This window comes from Sander vitreus, chromosome 8 (assembly GCF_031162955.1).
Source record: "Sander vitreus isolate 19-12246 chromosome 8, sanVit1, whole genome shotgun sequence".
In the NCBI taxonomy this organism is placed as follows: Eukaryota; Metazoa; Chordata; class Actinopteri; order Perciformes; family Percidae; genus Sander; species Sander vitreus.
This window is the reverse complement of record NC_135862.1, coordinates 20,607,953-20,628,131: the sequence shown is the minus strand read 5'-3', so window position 1 is coordinate 20,628,131 and position 20,179 is coordinate 20,607,953. Positions and strand designations below refer to the sequence as shown.

The following is a 20,179-nucleotide window of genomic DNA, read 5'->3' as shown; positions in this document are numbered from 1 at the left end:
ACTTGCAACCTTGACAAGCCCGTATTTGAAAGTTTTTTTTTCTACTTAAGCCCAGTGTGAGTGTCTGTGGCCAGCAAAGGGGACAAGTGAAGCAGTAAAGATCTTGTAAGCATGACCTCTAATCACCACTGAGACTGTAATGGCTTCCATCTGGTCTACTGAAGACACCTGGCAGCCATCTTGGGTCTAAGGGGATCAGGATAGCGCCACTGTTTACTGTGTGAAAATGAAAAACCAGCACATAACAACTCATCCCATACTGTTTAAGGGTTTCCACTGTTTGCATAAACTGAGAGAACAGAACAGCAATCATTTACAAGAAATTAGCTCTAAAAAAATGTTCAAATAGGTTGTATATTCTGTAATCACTTTGTACTTCAAGTCCAACAATGACAATGATAGAATTTTATATATGACTAAGTGTCTACAGCCATGCTAACAGCTCTGTGAGGCAGTACATAGACTTGTACGTACACCAGTATATAACATGCTTTAGAGAGTTTTGCCTATATAGCGTACATAAATAAATACTACCTTGTGTCACTGCCAGATTTGTTTACAAATCTATCATGTCTTACCAACATATAGCTCCACGAAGAATGAGCTAGTGAGATGACTGAGTTGTTATGATTTAGCACGATCTCTTGCCATGCAGCAGCAGGAACAACAGTGACTCAACACTCAACAAAGTACAGAGTGTTCGTACTCATGGAGTGAACACCTATGTGACACAGTGAAATGCTGGTTTTCTCATTTTTAGCTTTTGTGGTGACTCTACTAGCCTAAATGTGTAAAAATAAGTGCTTTATTATAGATGTGTTAAGCTGGCAACAGATTTATCAGGGGCATCTAAATTAAGTGTATCTACAGTATTTATTTTTTACAGACATTCAAAATAAGGATGAAAAACACTTTGCCAACACAAAAGTACAAGCTGACAGCTAATATTTCTAAAACAGGTGCCATAAAAAAATGTAATTCATCATGGAGATGTTTGGGCCATTTAAATGCCCTGGATGCAAAAACACATCAAACTTTTACTGAAATAATGGATTTCCAAGGCCTATAAGGCAGCATGACATCATTTTACAGCCCTCAACACACATTATTTCATCAAACAAAACTGTATTAGGAGGAACAGAAAAAGAAATTGGTTTCATTACTGCAGTAACTGACTTCTTCAAATGTCCTCCACATGACACAGGCTTCGTTGCCAGCTGGACTTTAACTGTATTAAAATGGCAAAGATAGCTTCACAACAATATTCAATGCAATTTAAAAACAACTTCAAAAAAAAACACAGAATGTGGCATTCTGAGGTGTCAGGTTTCGAATAAAAATTCTGTTATGAAGAGCTCCAACATGAAGTCACTTTAATCAAGCAGTAATAAAACAGGGCTCAGTGCTTTCATGTGTAATCTTGGCGAGTTGACTTGTCTGGGACTGAGTTGTTGGAAGAAAGGACATTTATACAATAGAGGTTTTCTTTGAAAAACATGCAGTACAGTTAGCATACCTCAAACTGAAAAATAAGTGAAAATAACCCTTTATATCTATTTGACATCAATTTGCATACTGTACATTACACTAACATAAGAGCAGTACTCCTTCCAGTATATTACCTTCAACAGCCCCTCTTGGCTCCTCCTGGAAAAAAGAGCCACCTTTCTTCTGCTCAGAGTCATCAATGTGATCGTAGGTGATCTGGGGGATCGATACAGCTCTCGCTGAGGCCACACCCATAGAGCCATTACCTCTGGGCTTCAACCTCCTCTTGGTGCCTCTTTTCTGACAGAAAGAGGACACATCAACCCAGTTAATAAACAAGAAGTATGTGACTATCATGGTGATACATTGTAATCATAATTAGGAGCTTTAAAGAGTAGAGTTATAGCTAAAAATCAAACAAATTACAACTGTTCCTCACCTACAGCAATGGAATAAATTGAAAAGAACAATGTGTGAGAAATTGTCCTGATATATACAAGGTCACAGTCAAAAGGTGAGCTTCATGCTGTCCTTCTGAAAATAAGTTAAGCTACCGTATATCTAGTTGGGACTATTCTACCTTCACGGTACTAGTCTAGGCAGGTGACATCCAACATCCCAATAAGCAGTTTGTGTAGCCAGAGATCAGTCCACCAAGGCCTCTGCCTTCGCCTGTCATTCAACTGGCAATGCATCTAGCACCTAGCCTTGCAGGTGGTGTGGTAACATGATGGTGGCCCCATAGCACTTACTGAGCCCATCCACCAATTGTTAGAATTGAAACACTAGAAAGCTTCTCTCACAGTTCTGGATCCAGCATAGTTTCACTAATCTAGGCAGGGTCCCTCTTTCTAGAGAAACAAATCCATAGAGGTCTTAGAATCGCTCTTTATAATTAAGTTCAGATAAAGGGGAACTACGCATACATGTTAACACGTGCATAAAGATTGTAATTTGTTCAAAGTGCTAGCCTGTTAGCAACACAGTACACTTGTTGAAATGTATTCTCTGAAAAATGACTGGACTTATCCAGCCATTTCAGCCAAGTGTTAAAAAGCCATGCATTGCTAAAAACATTGAAATATGTGCTGGGAGTTAGTGAGTTTCTGAGGACTTAATAGTGACTCCAGTCCAATCTTTAGACCCACTGACCCAAACCAACGTCATGGACGTGGCCTTTATGGAAACTCAATTATTTGGACTCAGTGGATCAGAATTTGGCATTGACAAGTGGCCAGCAGTTAAATCCAACTACCCAATGTTTGAATGACTCATTAGCAGAGAGAGTGAGAATGGAAGGTGGTGGTGGTGGGTGTCGGAGGAAAATAAAAAAGAGAATAGAGAGACAAAGATGGAAGGCATGAAGAAACTGTAACAGACACTAAGTTTAAGAGAGCCAAAGAAAAAGAAACAGAGACTGGTGGAGTTAGATATAAAGAGAATAGGGAGAGAAAACAAGAAAGAAATAGACAAGGCAGAGAAGGGCAGAGGAAAAAGCGGAGAAAGAGACAGGAAGAGCAGGGAAGAAAAAGAAATAGTGAAATAAAGTCGGTTTAACAGAGAAGAAACAGGAGAGGAATCTTGAAAGACAGAGAAAGGGGAGAGAGAGGAGAGTCAGCGAAGAAAGTCACCTTCTGAAACAGAAGCGGAAGCAGCCTTCATTCTCTCCAATACATGTGGGTTCAATGCTGCACAAAGATTTTTTTGTTGTTGTTCTACTAGACAAAGGTTTACTCCCATGAGAAAGGCCGCGGTGACATCATCTCAACTGACTGAGTCTTTGTCCGGTAGAGACAAAGGCCTGGAGTCATCCTGGTGGAGTCAGCCTTGGAGGGAGGGCTTCTGTGTGTACGTGTATTTGTGTGTGTAATGTGTCCTTCTGTGTGTGTGTGTGTGTGTGTGTGTGTGTGTGTGTGTGTGTGTGTGTGTGTGTGTGTACGTTTGTGGGAACTTAACTTGCCCTTTTATGCTGTATGGCCTAGGCACAACATAGCTGATATTGTTGTGAAAGGTGAACTGCACAAGGAGACAATGCAGTGTGGGCCAGACATATGCAAATCCACCGTGCAGTATCACAGTCTGACAGCTTTTTCTGACAACGCTCTTTTGTAGACTTTTTGATGTTCTGCATCTCAGGTTCAACAGATCATTCAAATGTCTATTTAAAAAATGTTTTTCTCATATATGAGAAATACCACATATGTGTATTTCAATTCCAAAATGAAACATCTACAACTACAAACAAAGCCAACAAATGTTTCTGGTTTAAAGACTGGATGCTGGGGTTTTTTTCTGGGTGAGGTTTCACCTTTATTGGATAGATCAAAGCAAAGAGATACAATAAACAGTGAAAGAGAAAAAGATGTGAAAAAATGTCCTTGGTTGAATTCAAAGCCCACAGCAAGACATACTTTGTATTTTATGGATGTATAGTTTTGGAGGGAAAGACTTGTCCTGTTCTTTTGAGAGTAGTAAATCAATCTGAACTAAAAACTGCACAAAATATGAGCCACAAAATACCCTTGGCTCTTGGTTCTTTAATTTGAACTGGATAATTACCGATATGTTCAGTTTCCTGACGTAAGGGCTGAAGTTGTCAGATTCCACTGTGGTGACAGGCACTGGAGTTAGAACATACATTTTCCACGTCACAGCACAGCCGTTTGGTTTCTCTGCTGCATAGCATCTCCAAAGTGTCTGAGGAAGACAGGTTAAAGCATAGAATTAGTATTAATCAATGCCTTGTTTCGCATTACCTGTAATCATTTTTCTATTTTCCTCTAAACCCCCAATACAAATTTAGAACCAACCATAGGAATATGCCAGTGGTGCAGCAATATTAGCCACAGATTCAGTGACGTGAAAATTGTCATGTCGAGATGGTTTTGGTTTAACATTTCCATTTTCTGTTACTACGGTTTATTTGTTAAATGTCAGACAAATATTAATAATATTGTTTTCCATAATATCTCTCTATATTTGTCTCTTTTCATTCAGGTTAATATTTGTGCCATTTTATTATTAGCTTGTCACGTGGTGGGGGTGGGATTAAATAAGTTTATACTTCTTCTCACTCCTTTTCGGATATGTTCACAAGTTGTTATTATTATATATTTATTGTCTTGTTATTTGTTGTTATTGATTTGTTTTGTTTTTATTTCTTGTCTGCTGTTCTGTTCTTTACATATTCAAAATAAAATCAATCAACCAATCAATAATGGACTACGAAAGGTGCTGCACAAGTTAAGTTTGACTGATTAATTGATAATATACAATAATGTATTCTTTATGTAAGCAGTTCTATTCTATTCATGGCATAAACATTTTCCCAAAAAAGCATGGGAGTGGATATCTGCAGTATTCTGTCCTGCAGACATTTAGGTGTCCCAGGTATTTAAATTGTCCGTGGATGTGTCTCAGTGTGTTCAGGGTAATTTTAATCTTTGTAATGGTTAGCTTTTGTCACAACATAGCTGCTTGTCTGTCTACCATTTCACTCTTGGCAAGTGGGATACAGCTCATCTTTCCATGGCTCAGTAGTCATTTGCAGACAACAAATACTTTTACTTTACTTTTTCTCGTTTCCGTTTCCATCTTTTATTTTACTAGAAAGATCTGGAAACTGCAAGTTTGCACCTTTCAAAAAAATAAGGATCAGATTGAGACAATTTTGTAGCCATGGTATAAGGGACATGTGTCTTCTGTTTAATCATTAATGGACTGTGTCTACCTGGTTTTTAATGTAAACCTTGTGGGTTACTACCGACATGCTTCCATGCGATGCTAAAATGTACCTGGATAAGGCAGGCTGCAGCAGGGATCTGTCTGTTGAAGTGCTTCTGTCTCTGCTTCTGTTGGACTTTCAGGGCAAACCCTGAGCCCAGGATACCCTAATCGGAAAGAATTAGGTTGAAAAGAAAATATCTCATAGTTGTTTAGAGTAGATATTAGAAATGTAGATGCAGAATCTCACAAAAAGAAATTCATTTTCTTTTATCATTACATCCATACACCAATACTTAAAAAGGATAGATACAAAAGTTGTGTTTCAGGACAGAGAGCAATAGCTAATTAAAAATTAAAAACAGGAGTCAACCAAGTTGTAATACGATTGGGACTAAATTAAATAATGAATCTAAAATGAAGTTGTTCCTTACTGCTCATGAATTTCATATGACTCAGATTAAAATTATATTTACTGCAGGCAGAGCGAAGAAGGAGATGGCGAAGACACTGAAGCAGGAGGCAATGGCCTTGCCTATCCACGTTTGAGGAATTTTGTCTCCGTAGCCGATTGTGGTGACAGTCACCTAAAGACAGAGAGTGGATGAAGTCACTCTTACATCTATTAATATTATCATAAGAATATTGTAGACATATGTGTGACAGAAAGAAAAATCCTGCCACTTATACAGACCTTCACTAATGCAAAGAAGCTAAGGGCAAAATTAAAGCTACACCATTGCAGGTTGAGGCAGGAAACTAGAGGGTGCCTGTTCTTTATGACTCTCCTTTATCCTTCCCTTGATGATGAACCGCGTTGATAAAAATGGAATAAAAATGTAAATAATTCCCCCTTACATGTTAAACATTGCACATGAAATACAAGTGTATTCAGAGATCAACATTCAAAACCACAGGAGTCTATAACAGGAGTTAGACAATAGAGAGAAAGTATTTCAGCCGTTCTGGCCTTGCTCAACAACTGTCAGCGATGGCTGGGGCGTTTGAGGCTCTCACTCCTCAAAGGGAATAAGATTCCCAACCACTAATCCTCAGTGAGTGTAGGAATTTGCCAGGGTGAGGGGGGGAAACAAATACCTCTTGCATTTGCATGTACACCCACTCTGAAAGCCGAGCCAATTCTGACACATTCAGAACACACTTGGCTTACCGTGGGTGTCTATGGAGCATCGCCGCGTGAGCCGGCGTTGTGCGCAAACACAAAGCGGCTGATGTAAGGTGAGATACTTAAAAGGGCTTTGGGAGTAAAAAAGAAGGAGCAAGAGCGGGAAGGGTGGGTGGGTGTATGTTGGGGGCAGGTGGAGTGGTGGGGGATTTAATCCCTCATCCACAAATCCGATGACTAAACAATGTCCTCCTGACCGTCTACTCAAAAACACCCCTCTCATTCAGGTTGTAGGGTGTGTGGCAAAAACCTAATCATGTCTACACAAAAGGTCACAGACCTGCTCATTGAATATGTTTAAGTGTGTATGTGCATGTCTGTATGCATATATGCTTATTTATATGAATGCTGATCTGCATATATACCGTATGTGTGATTACACCCAATTTGACTTGTACATAAGCACCACAACTACAAAATAGCAAGTTACACTGTGTCCTGGTTAAAGTTAGGTTGTTAAAATCAGCCCAAAATAGCCATTACCTAACCATCAGCAACTGGAAGAAGAAGAAGAAGAAGAAGAAGAAGAAGAAGAAGAAGAAGAAGAAGAAGAAGAAGAAGAAGAAGAGAGGCAGGGATGGCAATGGAGGGAGGGAGGGAGGGAGAGAGAGAGAGAGAGAGAGAGAGAGAGAGAGAGAGAGAGAGAGAGAGAGAGAGAGAGAGAGAGAGAGAGAGAGAGAGAGAGAGAGAGAGAGAGAGAGAGAGAGAGAGAGAGAGAGAGAGAGGAGGGGATATGAATCATGGCATTGGCTTGTCCTCCAGCTGTGCCCTGCACCTGCACATCCGTTTGTGGAAATCATGCCAAGAGGAGGAATACACACTGGGGGAGCTTAGCATTTTCTAATCAGTGCAATCTCATTTCAATAAGCGCACAGACACAAACACTCACAAACCTAACCAAAACCTATTGTAATGGCATATCATAGCTCTCAAGTTTACAGTCTCAGAAAAAAATGGTGCAAACCCCCAACCATGATTATTTTCTCAACATTGTGAACAGAGCAACTTAAATAAAAGCTTTTCTTCAACTTTCCACAGAGCAGTGAGGAGCACTGTGACCCCTTCGACCCTTGTTACATAAAAAGGTATTAATCCCACAATTAAAGTTTTAATTAAGGGAACTGACACTTTATATTGGTGCTCTAAAAGTTCTTTGAGCCAAAGAGCCCAGAGGTGAATGCTTTATTGCCGTCTCTTTGTGGCACGCTGATCCCCTGCACAAGACAGCCATAGGTCTCTCATTACTCTGCGCGTTCAATTCAAATGTTTAATTTGAAGTTTAATTAAACTACTCTGGAAACCTGAGCCTCTGTACAGAGGGAAATAAGCAAAACCAGCTCTGTGCGCGAAAAACATCAACACACCTGCGTCTGAGTTGAGTGTTGCAGCAATGCTTTCATGTTACACGAAGAACCAATGAGGAAAATAAAAACACAAGGAGGTAAATAATTGGTCTAACCAGGGTGGCCAGCCATCTCCATTTTCCCAGTTAAGACTCCACTTGAGAGTCCATTGTGCTGTGATTTTTTTCATTACAGCTCTTTAGAGAGAACAATCTTTTTTTCATGTACATGTGATGTGGTCTTTCAAGTATGTAAGCTATGTGGGAAATTAATTAGCATTCAAGGATCCAAGTAATATATGCATTGCTAAAAAAAAATATATAAAAATATGCAGAGTTCAAAAAGATCAGTGAAGGACTTGCCTCTTCTATCCAATGTACTTCTATTTTCTAGTTAAGCGGTCTTACCACGCCCCACCACAGGGCATCGGCATAGCTGGAGAAGCCCGTCTTGCCCTCCTCATCCACAGCATCCTTCTCCGCCAAGTAGACAAAGTAGGAGGAAAAGATCAGGCCCAGGAAGCCGATGTACAGGGTGGTGATCAGCTCCTGAAAAACACATTAAGTCAGCCAAACACAATACTATGAAAATGTTGTATGAAATAATGTTCTACGTGGTAGATAGCCATGTTGGTGACAGTGCATTACTTCAAACAACATCTATGTTTCAAATGACCTGTGAGTGACATGCTGTGAGCTGCAGCTGACTGACGGCAACCTTTCTCCTACTCTGTATAGTAAGAGGTGTCAGGTCAGTTAATACCTGAATGATTGTGCTGTTGGGTCGTAGCCGTGTCCATGTGTGTTGAAGAGAGTAGCTTGTCGTCTCATTATGCTGGAGGCGTGTGTTTGCACAAGCTAGACTTGACATCTTGCTGACTTTTATGAGTGCTCTCAGGTCTTACCTAAGAACTCATAGGCTGCATGTCATGTCCCTTATTTGATAGCTCCGTGCTCCTCGGCTGAACCAGAAGTTGTTCTGTCCCTCCTCTGTGAAGGCCGTCTCAAAGCCCTAATTTCTACCCCGAAGAGCGAGCATCGAGGAGGGATCATCGAAGAGCTATAGGCGAAGATACACGAGAGCACCCATACTGCTGACAAATTCATGTGACGCTTCAGAGGAATGGACGTCTCATCCCTCTAAAACACATTTGCTCGTTTCCTCTCTCCTCCCATGATTTCCTCGCGTCTCTCTCGTGCTTCCTCGGTGGGAGGAAGTAAGATGCGAGGGAGGGAGGCAAGTGGAGGAGTCGGGGATGCAATTTAAGGAAAGAGAGGTGCACTGATAATGTTTGCATCAAACAGTTCACTGTTTAGACCAGTCTTGTGTCAGCTAGGTCACCCACCACCTTCTGCACAACAGAAGGATGAATGGGGTGTGGTGATTATTATAGCCGACTACTATACAATCGTCTCCAATCAGTCAGGCTCGATGCATTGAACAGGACACTGACACTGCACTTCCAATCCACCTTAAACCAAACCAGTCAGGTTAGGTAGAAAGTGGTAGTCTGCCAAGTTATACATGACCAATGGTACATTTGTATGTTTGATCACCTTGCTATTCCATCGGTGGCTTAAGCCATACTGTAAAGGACAAGTCTTTACAGGGTCGGCCTCATGACGTTGAATAGGCTCATCAATTGGTTATGCACATAAATGCAAAAGTATATGTAGTAAATGTAAAAAGATTAAGTGTCTAAACCTACACAGCCTTGTAAGAGAGCTTAACCTACATTCAGAAAACCAGAGTTACAATGTATAAGCATCAGTCCTATATGCAATGTAACTGTGTAGTTTATAATATATACACACACAGGTAAGCAAATATACACCCAGCACTTCGGTACTCAAATGCTATTCTGAGCACACATCCTAACGTGCTTAGTCTATTCCTTTCCACCAACTTATTGACACTGTCAAGGGCAATATATTTCCACTAAACAGAGCACATCATTTGATAAAGTGGTCATCTGACAACAGGGAGATGGCAACAAATCACATTAGGCTCATCTCACATTTATTTTCTTGACCTGTGCATGCAATCTGTTCTTCTTATGCATCAAAGAGACGTGAATGTCAGGTTTGACTATAACCAAAGAACACAGTCTACTTCTGGGATTAAGAAAAGAACATTACATCCTCTGATTTCATTTTCAGTGTATCAGCCTAATAAAATACTGAAACAAATGTACCAAGATCTGATGAAAGAAAAAGGAGAGGCAACCTTGACGATCTCTCTTCTTCTCCTTATAAAGCCAGGTCTGCTGTGGCTTATTTGCACACATTGTGTGCATGTATTTCTGACAGTGCACATTGGATTGCGGTTATGAGCAGTAAATTACAGCAAGAAAAGGAAGGCAGAGTTTGGTCTGTGTACTCACCCTATAGAATACTTTGCAGCTAAGTGATGCAACAGGAGTAATTGCCATTTTTGTCCTTCTAATCAGTTTGATATGTGTTAAAAAAAATAATTATAAAAATAAGCAAATAGTTTTAGCATTAGCCTGAATACTTTCTACCTACCTGTCGATGAATAAAGACTACAGATCCCAGGAGCCTCCATGTTCCTCCCTGTCGATCCACATGTAGCATTCGCAGGATTTGGAGAAAACGGATGCCCCTGCAACACACAACATCTCATTATCTTCTGATCCCTCTCCAGCTACTTGTATGAGTAAATAATAAAATGCAGAACAAAAAAAGTCACTCTACCTGATGGCAGACGTGGCAAACACTTGGCCATTGGATCCTACACCAAGCACAATGATCGAAGCAATGACCACTATCAAATCTGTGAGCGATAAAGACAGACAGTAAAAAAGAGTCAAGACAAGTAATCAAATCAGGGTTGAAATTATTTCCGTTTTAATGAAACATTGCCCTCAAGTAAAACCTTACATCGCTTGAATGGTCTAAGTTGTTGCTCTACAAGAACAATACATGACATATGTTGTATTAAATGGGAGCAAAGGAAAATGCCAGGTGCACCTATGATTGATATGGGCTTCCTGATAAAGCGGAGGCGTCCTTTGATGCCTGCATATTTGCTGCGACAGCCTGCCGACCACAGCCGGACCACATACTCTGTGCCAAAGAACAGCACCAGCACAATCTCCTGTGAAGCACAATGCAAACACAGAGCAAGGGTTACATTAATCCATTAGTACAGCGGCAACAATTGTGAAGCACATACAGGACGAGTGGATGTGGAAGTAGATAAGGTATCATCTCTAAAAGCATTGATAACACTGTGCCATGCATTAAGACTAATCTAAAAGCATTAATCAAGCCATTATACAAGCGATATGATATGAATGGTTAATGACAGGTGTGTGAGACAGAGAAACTGAGGTGGTCTAGTAGTACTAAGACCACCCAACCACCCAGGAGGAAAGATGGAGGTTGATAACATGGCTGATGACAGCTCATATTGAGACAGGGTCAATGGCTAAGTGATTGGAGCCACAGGATGAAATGCTATCACACTGCGGCCTAACAGATAAGAAGGCTAAATAATCAACTTGGGTGTTGAGATCTTGTTATAATTGTAAACCTTTGTGCAACAGTTGAATAAAGTAGTTCACTATACTTGCTGTAAAATAAAAATGAGGGCTTGATTTTCAGTTATAACAATATGCACCTGCATATCAGTTGAGGCTGGTTATTTTTTAAATTGTGTTCCAATATATGCCATAGTGCATTTGTTTTTCTATTATGTGCATATACGTGAGCCTCTGTGACTTAATTAAGCCTGAGATCGTTTTCCTGGCCACCGTGTATGCATAATATTTAGCCACCATACTGTCTGTTAAAACCTAAGGCCATGTGGGTGGTCATCTCGCTGATTGCTTGAACTGGCTGCTCCCTGACCACCCCTTGTATGAAACTTAATACCATGAGCCCTGCTGCAATAACACAGCACCACAGAGCCCCAAAACAATGACTTGTCAATCAAGTCAACCAGACACTTTTGCCAGCCCAAAGAGAAAATGCACTGATGTGTACATTTAGTGATACTTTTGCAACAGTCCTGTGAAAAATAACGTAATACAAACCTAAGGCCTCCATCAGGGTTATCATAGTAATGGGGCAGACAGATGGACAGATCCCTTTTGCTGCTTTCTAAAATTTCAGTTTGCCCATTTGCCCATAATCATTAATTAACCATGTTTACAACTTTGCCCTTAAGTCGTCTGGCCTGGTATTCATACACCCCGTATTCATCTTAATGAATTGCTAATTTTTTTGTCACTGAGTTAAAGACAAAGAGAGAGGAAGATAAAGAGGCAGAATTGAAAACAGAGACAGGCAGCAATGGTTCAGCAAATCTTCATAGCCTGATAATCAGACTGAATTACCATTTGGGTTTACTTTATTCATTCAGAGGTCTGGAACCGAGATAGCTATAACATCCATTTTAATTGAACTTGACCAGTCAGCCATAGCCTTATTGTTTGTTTAAGAAAGTAACAGACTACCTTTCAAGTCCCTGCTGCTGTGTCTATATAACAATGTATAATCAATAGAAATCCTTTCTGGCTGAAAGGTATTATTTAGCTAACAAACAAGGTTATATGTGCACAAATGTTTAAACAGTTCTTTGTATTCTGGAATATACAAAGTGTAATCTATTACTGACAAACAAGCATTTGATAGTTGTATTCTATATACGCAACTTCTGATGTGTGTCTGATGTTTATTAATTGGGGTTAATATCATTGTATATATACTTTCTAAAAATTAAAACAAATGAATAAGCATTCGCTAAAACTGCCACACAGTCAGATGAAAACATCAGCACCAACACCAATGGCCAAAAAATTACAATTCGAGTTTAATAATTATGACATCTGGGTAACATTTGAAAGTCAAAGGAGCGTATGAATGTGGGGAATTTGAAGGGATTAGTCATAATAATTACATAAAATGGGTCACCCAGATGTTGGGGAGTTTTTGGATGTTTATCAGAAACTGGCAACTATATGTTTACTGAAAACAGCCGCCCGTTCACAGAGCAATAATCTCGTCAAGCCAGACAAGGATGAAGCGCATTTAAAGCGCTGCCTGGGAATTACAATAACAGATGAAAATGTGATTAGATTGCTTAATCTGTGTGTCCCACTATAAGGGAGGTGCACGTATGCACACAAACACAAAGTCCCTCATTACATCTAGATTCACCTTTATAAAGCTTTTGCAACTTATGGATGGTACATAATACAAAGTAATACCCTTGTTATTAATGTAGGATTCTAGATAATAATCTCAATAGCATTTTCAATTGTACATGTTTTCTCAGAGGTGAGTTATTTAATATTTCAGAATTAAAGATTCATGAATATGGGCATTGGCATGAATAAGTAAATTGTTACTATTGTATTTTATGTTTTACTTTTATGGACTTTATGTGTATGTTTACTAGATTAATTACTGTACTGTACTTTCTATAGGGATTTGAGGGTGGTCTTTTGCTGGTTATTCAATGTTTTGTCCAGCCCTGAAGCACAATGTAACGTTCTTTGACAACTAGTCTAGACTTATGTGTGAATCCAGCTTCCTTGTTACTGCACCATCTAATTTTCACAAAACCATTGGTCTTTGATTTGTAATTACTATCATTTGCTGTCCAAATGCTGATTTCACAATTTCACATTTGCTTCCAGTAAAAACCTCAAAGGCAATATGCTGCCTTCAACCTTTATTGGGACCTTCTTTAGCTTGCTGCATAGCTCTGCACTTACACGCACAGTGAGGGCACAGGAATAGTTGTGCAATATGTATTAAAAAAAAATCTAAAACAGGGAAGCAATGAAGAAGATGTGGGTAGAAGAGAGGACAAAGAAGAGATCTATGTGACATACGTGTCTGTCTGTAACTGTGAGTGTGTATCCATGCGTCTGTGCCTCTTGCCCAGCCTGGTCAGCTTTACTTTGGCAGCTGCCCTGAAGGCCAAATATCCTCAAGGACCAATGTCCCCTCTGCCATCCAAAACAAGCAGCCTGTGATTCACAGATGTCCACTAACCCTGAACTTTCTAAGTATAGCTACTATCACCACTATATGCCACCATGACACAACTTACAGGGCTCCACCCCCTCAAACACACACACACACACACACACACACACACAGAAGATAAGGTATTATCTTATCTCACAATTAATATTGAACCAAAACCATGCATTACAAATACACATGTATACACGAACACACAAACACACAGCCAGGTGTACAAATAAACAGGATTCAACAATTTGAGAGAAAAGACTAACAGTAATTTTGTGTGCAGGAATTTTAATTTTCTCTTTACATCTTTATGAGGCTGAATACTGCTGTTCTCTTTAGTAATGAAGCAACAGAAAAAAAAGAATATGGAGGGAGGAGAGGAATATAGAGAAAGGGAGAGAAAGAGAGTTAGAGATAATGATAGAGAGTTTTTGGCTCTTCTTGGGTAAAAAATAAATGAATAACCGTGATAGTAGGTCTTCAAAGGGCACTCCAAAAGTTTACAGAACACAGTGTCCACTCTGTCCTCTGTTTGCCCTCGGGACTCAGGAAGTGGTACATATGTGTGTTTTTGTGAGTGTGTGTGTGTCTGTCCATTTCTGTATGTGCAACCTTTGTGTAAACTGTGCATGAGTAGGCAGAGTAGCTACGTTTATATTCACAGTGTGCTGACAAGTGATAGATGATACAAGCTCTTTGTAGTGTTTCCAAACAGCAGCCATAGTGTTCTCTACCTGTTGTAAGCCCTGGATTTATTGCATCACTTAGCAGCCTTAATAGCCTAATAAGCCACAAAAAAAGCCAATTTACCAGCAAGTATTATAAAGTACAGTCTGTGTGGGGCCAAATAATTCTGCATAACCAGTGGCATCCCAAGAGCTTAAAATTAGTGGCTCCTGACCATTCCCATGCTAATAATGTACAATATATACACATGTTACTTACTGTTAAGGGCTTTGGATTGATGCAATACAAGTTGGCAGAAGTTGTGTGATGGTGAAAGGGATTAGTCTTTTAGAGCTTTGTAGTATTTTTGTGGCTGTGGTATAAGATGGCGGGTAGAATCCTTCCAGCCAAGATCTTCTGTCTCCATCATGTGGATACAGGAGGGTACTGCAGTGCAGCTATAATAGCTTTAGACTCTCTTGTTCATTCTCTTTATCAAGCTCTGTCTGTCAAGGAAGCATCACTAAATAACACCATCTATATGTACATCATTATGTGGGCTGCAATGATTTTCACATCATTATCCATTTAATCTATTTAATAACTGTTTATTTTAGAGAAAAGGTTCCCAGTGTGACATGCTAACAATACTTGTTTTCCCCCCCAACAGTCCAAAACTCCCCCGAAAAGAACAATTTAGAAGGAAATAAAGAGAAAACAAATCCTCTCATTTGATAAGCTGAAACGAGTTTGGCTTTCTTGCTTGCTCGAAACTGTAAATTTTCTGCCAATCAACTAATTGGCTAATCAATTAATTGTTTCATGACTATCATAATGCATGTGTTTTTAAAGGCCCTACACATTCATGGTCCAATCACACAGGTGTTTTTAATTAGTCTGCCTGATTAGACCTCATGACATCTGTCTGATCCTCCTATTAATTTAGTTGCACCTGTTAAAGTACCCCTGTGTGGGTGTACAGGACCTTTAAGACAATAAATGCTAAATCTGTTACCATTATTTCTGTAGAACTATTGTTAATAAGAACAGCCCCTTATAACTGATGCAACCATACATGTACAATCCACGTGAGTGAAATATTAAGATGTTTCTGGATTCAGCCTTTTTGTGGAGTTTTGGTATATCAGCACAATAAGAGTACTCACCATCCAGAAGAGGGTTCCTGTAGCAACCTCTGCATATTGCTCTATAGTGGACAGGACACTGAAGATTAGACACACCAGGACCATGACAAAGCTGTAGGAAGAGAAAAGTCCAGTCAGTTGTCACCACATATCACTTGCTATTTCAGTTATTTAAAAAAAAACCTTTAAAAACGTTACTATATATATTTGTTTTATGAATCTGACCTTCACTCAAGTATCTAATAACCTTCAATTTACAATTACTTCATAAAAAAAAGGATCAATCAAACAATGACTTTATTTGTCCCCCAACAGCAATTGGTTGCACAGTGACAGCACACCAATGAACATACACAAAATAAAACAATTAAAAATGATCAAATATTCGGGCGCCAGAATAGCTCAGTTGGTAGAGCGAGTGCCCCTATATAGAGGTTTACTCCTTGACGCAGCAGGCCTGGGTTCGACTCTGACCTGTGGCCCTTTGCTGCATGTCATTCCCCCTCTCTCTCCCCTTTCATGTATTCTGCTGTCCTATCAAAATAAAGGCTGAAAATGGCCAAAAGATAAAATATTTAGAATTTAGGTCCAAAACCCAAGTAGGAGTTGAACCCAAGTGGGCAATGCCCAAAGCTTCCATTGCTGAAGCTGCGGCAGGGAGCTGTGGTCTCAAGGTCGTAGGTGCCTCGAGGGGCGGTAACCCTCGAACACCGTGTTGGACACCGGTGGTCAGGGAAGCCGTCCGACTGAAGAAAGAGTCCTTCCGAGATATGTTATCCCAGAGGACTCCGGAGGCGGTTGCAAAGTACTGACAAGCCCAAAGGGCTGTAGTCCACCACTTAAGTAGAAACGGGAAACTATTCAAGGTGTGTACAGTAAGTATGGGACGCTGTGGACCTCAACTGAGAAGGTAATCGGGCAGTAGAAGTAGCACTTTAAGGAACTCCAGAATCCAACTAACACGCCCTCTATGATAGAGGCAGAGCTGGAGGTTGATGGATGCAGATTCTGTCCTGGTCGTGGAAGAACGAACCAGCTCTTCACTTTTGCAAGGATCCGGAAGGGGGCCTCGGAGTATGCCCATCCGGTCTACATGTGTTTTGTAGATCTGGAGGCGGGATCTCTTCAGAGAATCGGAGCAGCGGGGGCGGTATTGCACTAGCTTTACTGGACCGTTGTTACAAAAAGAGAGCTTAGCCTGAAGGCGAAGGGGGGGCTCAGTCATCCGTGAGGAACTAGGAGTAGAGCCGCTGCCCCTTTGCGTCGAAAGGAGCCAGCTGAGGTGGTGCGGACACGTCCAGCTGGGATGAGACCTCGGGGAAGACCCAGGACTAGGTGGAGAGATTATATCTCCACACTGGCTTGGGAACGCCTCAGGATCCCCCAGTCAGAGCTGGAAAATGTGGCTCGGGAAAGGGAAGTTTGGGGTCCCCTGCTGGAGCTGCTGCCCCTGCGACCCAACCCCGGATAAGTGGTTGATGGATGGATGGATGGATGGATGGATGGCCTTTTCCTCATACAATAGAGTTTAGTTGAGAGATGGAAGAGGGCATGGAAGAGTATTCATATGTTCATATGAGTATATATATATATATGTATGTATATATATATATATATATATATATGTATATATGTATGTATGTATGTATCTGTTGGCTTTGGCTAATGAGACTCTAAAAAGGGGGGTTGTGAGATGTTACACAGAATGGAGTCTGCAGCAGAACAGATTTTTCTGTTGATTACCAGTGATTTTGCCGCAGACAACAACCATCCTATTGAGTACATTTTTCTGTTTGATATTGAGCAATGCATACAAATATAAATTTATACAACAAAATAAAAGAAACAAGCAGTTTACTAGCCACAAAAACGTTGATGTACTTTGTCTCTGCTTTTCTTTTTGTCATCAATCTGCTTGTATTAACAGCTGACAGGATGTTTCCACGTCTCCTAGCAACAGTGAAAAATTCCGACGAGACTGTCCATCTGTCGGTGTATATACATAGTCTACAAATATAGCCTTGTGAGTTGAACATCCACTACCAGCACACCTTAATGAAAGTAGAGGAAGCAGAGGTGGATGGAGGGAAAGACGGGATTAAAATGAGAGTGAAGGCAAAGAGGAAAGAAGTGGGAGAGGAAGAGAGAAGTTTTTATTATCAATTCAACTGCCGATTACTTCTCGATTAATTGATTTATTTTCTTTTAAATAAAATGTCAGAAAAAAGTGCCCCTTATATTTTCCCATAGGCCAAGTTGACATATTAAATTAGCTTGTTTCATCTGAGCAGTCCAAAGATATTAAATGTACTATCATAAATGTAAAGAAAAGAAGCTCAATAATATACTGGATTTGTTTTTTTGAAAATACACCATGAGGATTACTAAAAACACCATAATTAAACTGCCTTTTATGAGTTTATTTTATATGTGGTGCCTCAAAATAGTGTTTGTACTTTGATCATTGGATTCCTTAACATTCATTTCTGATCAAAGATCTTAGTGTTTAGTTTTTCTTGTTTAAACATTACTTGCATTTTCTTTTGACACTTACAAGACACTTAAGTCTAATAAACTTCAAATTAAGTTAAATCTTTTAATGAGTAGCAATAATTTTCACTTGAGACATTTTCCTACTTAGTTTAGTATTTTCTTCATAAACCACTGCACTGTTCAGTTATTTATTCTAAATGTTTAAAGAGGCTCATGAGGGGCTTTGCTTCGTCTCTCCTGACTCTACATGGATTAAGAGTATGTTGTGTGCATTTTCATCATCCCATTAATAATCCTTAGAACACATCTTTTAAGTGCTTTTACATGACGATACTATGCGAGTGTTTGCATGCCCCATCATGATCGAGCTCATTTTGAAAACACACAGCAATGGGTGCATTACGTATGATGCTGTGTACTGCAAGCTGGATTACATGCCATTTGCTGGAAGGGTTATGTAAGGGTCTGTTGTTTATCATTATTCATGTAACATGCAACATAATGCATATACTCCCATACAAAAGAAATACTTGCAAATGCTGCACAGAGGCCACCATACAGTTTTATTAATATTAATATTATAAGAAAAGCTTATCAGACATCCATGTGAGCCACACCTGTATACTGGACACCCATATGATTCAGTTCAATTAAAAAAAGAGGTAGAAGTTGTGTTCTAGGTTACTAGTTCATTCCTGGTCTCTCAGGTTGTATAATGAGCATTAAGATAACGTGGGGTGATGAAGGGTAAGACTCCTGAAGGAGGATTCCCCTTACTCACAGACATTGATACATTGGGCAGCAGATGGGACAGTGAGGATTACCCCCCCCCCACCCTCAACACACACACACACACACACACACACACACACACACACACACACACACACACACACACACACACACACACACACACACACACACACACACACACCTCCCCCCCTGTCTTGAATTCAGTTTAAAACAAAAATGCAAGCACAATGTAAATGCATTGGAGCATAATGTTCTGAGTGTAATTCTGGATCCAAAAGGAAGCCTGACATCATCTGCTCAGATTTGGTACAGGCTCATATCCATTTTGACTGCACAGAGTCTAAACCCACGGTGGCACTGAGGATGCTATTTTGGTTTGGTCTTCTTTTTCCTCCACAACAGTAAACGGCATGTCTTGTGTTGCCGTGATGGTCCAACCCTAAAATCTGCCAGTCACATCTTGTGATGCTGGAGTGGCATCTGGGGAGGCCAGTGAGATTTCATAGCTGGACATGCCTTTGGTGTAGTGTCTTCGACATATAGGACTGAAATAGGGCTGTTTGTTTTATCGTCATAACGATATCAACTGGCACAATAAACATATCACGAAAGGCTGCAACATATCGCGAAAGACACTCATTTGTGTTAGTTGAAAGAAAATATCAATAGAAAACAGTCACTTTTTTAGTAGTGCCTTTTATTTTCAATTCAATGTTCAATTTGTTCAATAATAGAATGTTAGGAATCATTTCTTTTTAATTCAACAAACAATTTGTATTTTAGCAGAATACTGAAAGCAGCAGGAAGGCAGAACTGAGTAATTTATGTTTATTTATCGCAAGTAAGATCGTTATCACGATATACAACAACCTTATCCCACATTTTTCGCATATCGTGCAGCCCTACACTGAAATATTTGAGGTGTGCATGACAACTAAAAACTAGACAGAGCAAATCCATCCCTCTGTAGAGTATAAATTTACGCTAAAAGCTAATTATTGAACACCCAGGACACCATGTAAAGTCAACTAGGAAGCAGATAGGAAACACAAATGCAGAATGAGCCAGTTGTATTAAAGCAATTGTAAACACAAGGCTGTGAATGCATACTCAATTTAAAATTCAGATTTCAAGAAATAGGATACTGCAAAGAACACAAAGGTCAAGTTCTCTCTATTTATTACTTTGCTGATCCTCATGCCATTATCACTTGCTGCTGCAACTGCCTCACCATCCTGACCTTCCTCCAGTTGTTATTTGACCTTAATAAAATTGAGATATGTCATGCATGGGATTGGTACCATAAGGTTTAACCAAAATCTAAATGTAGCTATCAGCAACATTGGTTTGCATTAAGTTAGCAAACACTAGCCC

At 39.9% G+C, this 20,179-nt stretch overlaps 1 protein-coding gene across 1 annotated transcript in view; it reads right to left on the bottom strand.

The window, feature by feature from the left end:
* kcnq1.2 (potassium voltage-gated channel, KQT-like subfamily, member 1.2) overlaps positions 1-20,179 on the bottom strand; it is a 176,661-nt gene that overhangs the window by 142,095 nt on the left and 14,387 nt on the right. Inside the window, 9 exon segments of the mRNA XM_078256113.1 lie at positions 1,623-1,788; positions 4,048-4,185; positions 5,283-5,378; positions 5,688-5,798; positions 8,148-8,288; positions 10,266-10,362; positions 10,455-10,533; positions 10,731-10,857; positions 15,581-15,671. Coding sequence (XP_078112239.1) covers positions 1,623-1,788; positions 4,048-4,185; positions 5,283-5,378; positions 5,688-5,798; positions 8,148-8,288; positions 10,266-10,362; positions 10,455-10,533; positions 10,731-10,857; positions 15,581-15,671 — 1,046 coding nt within the window.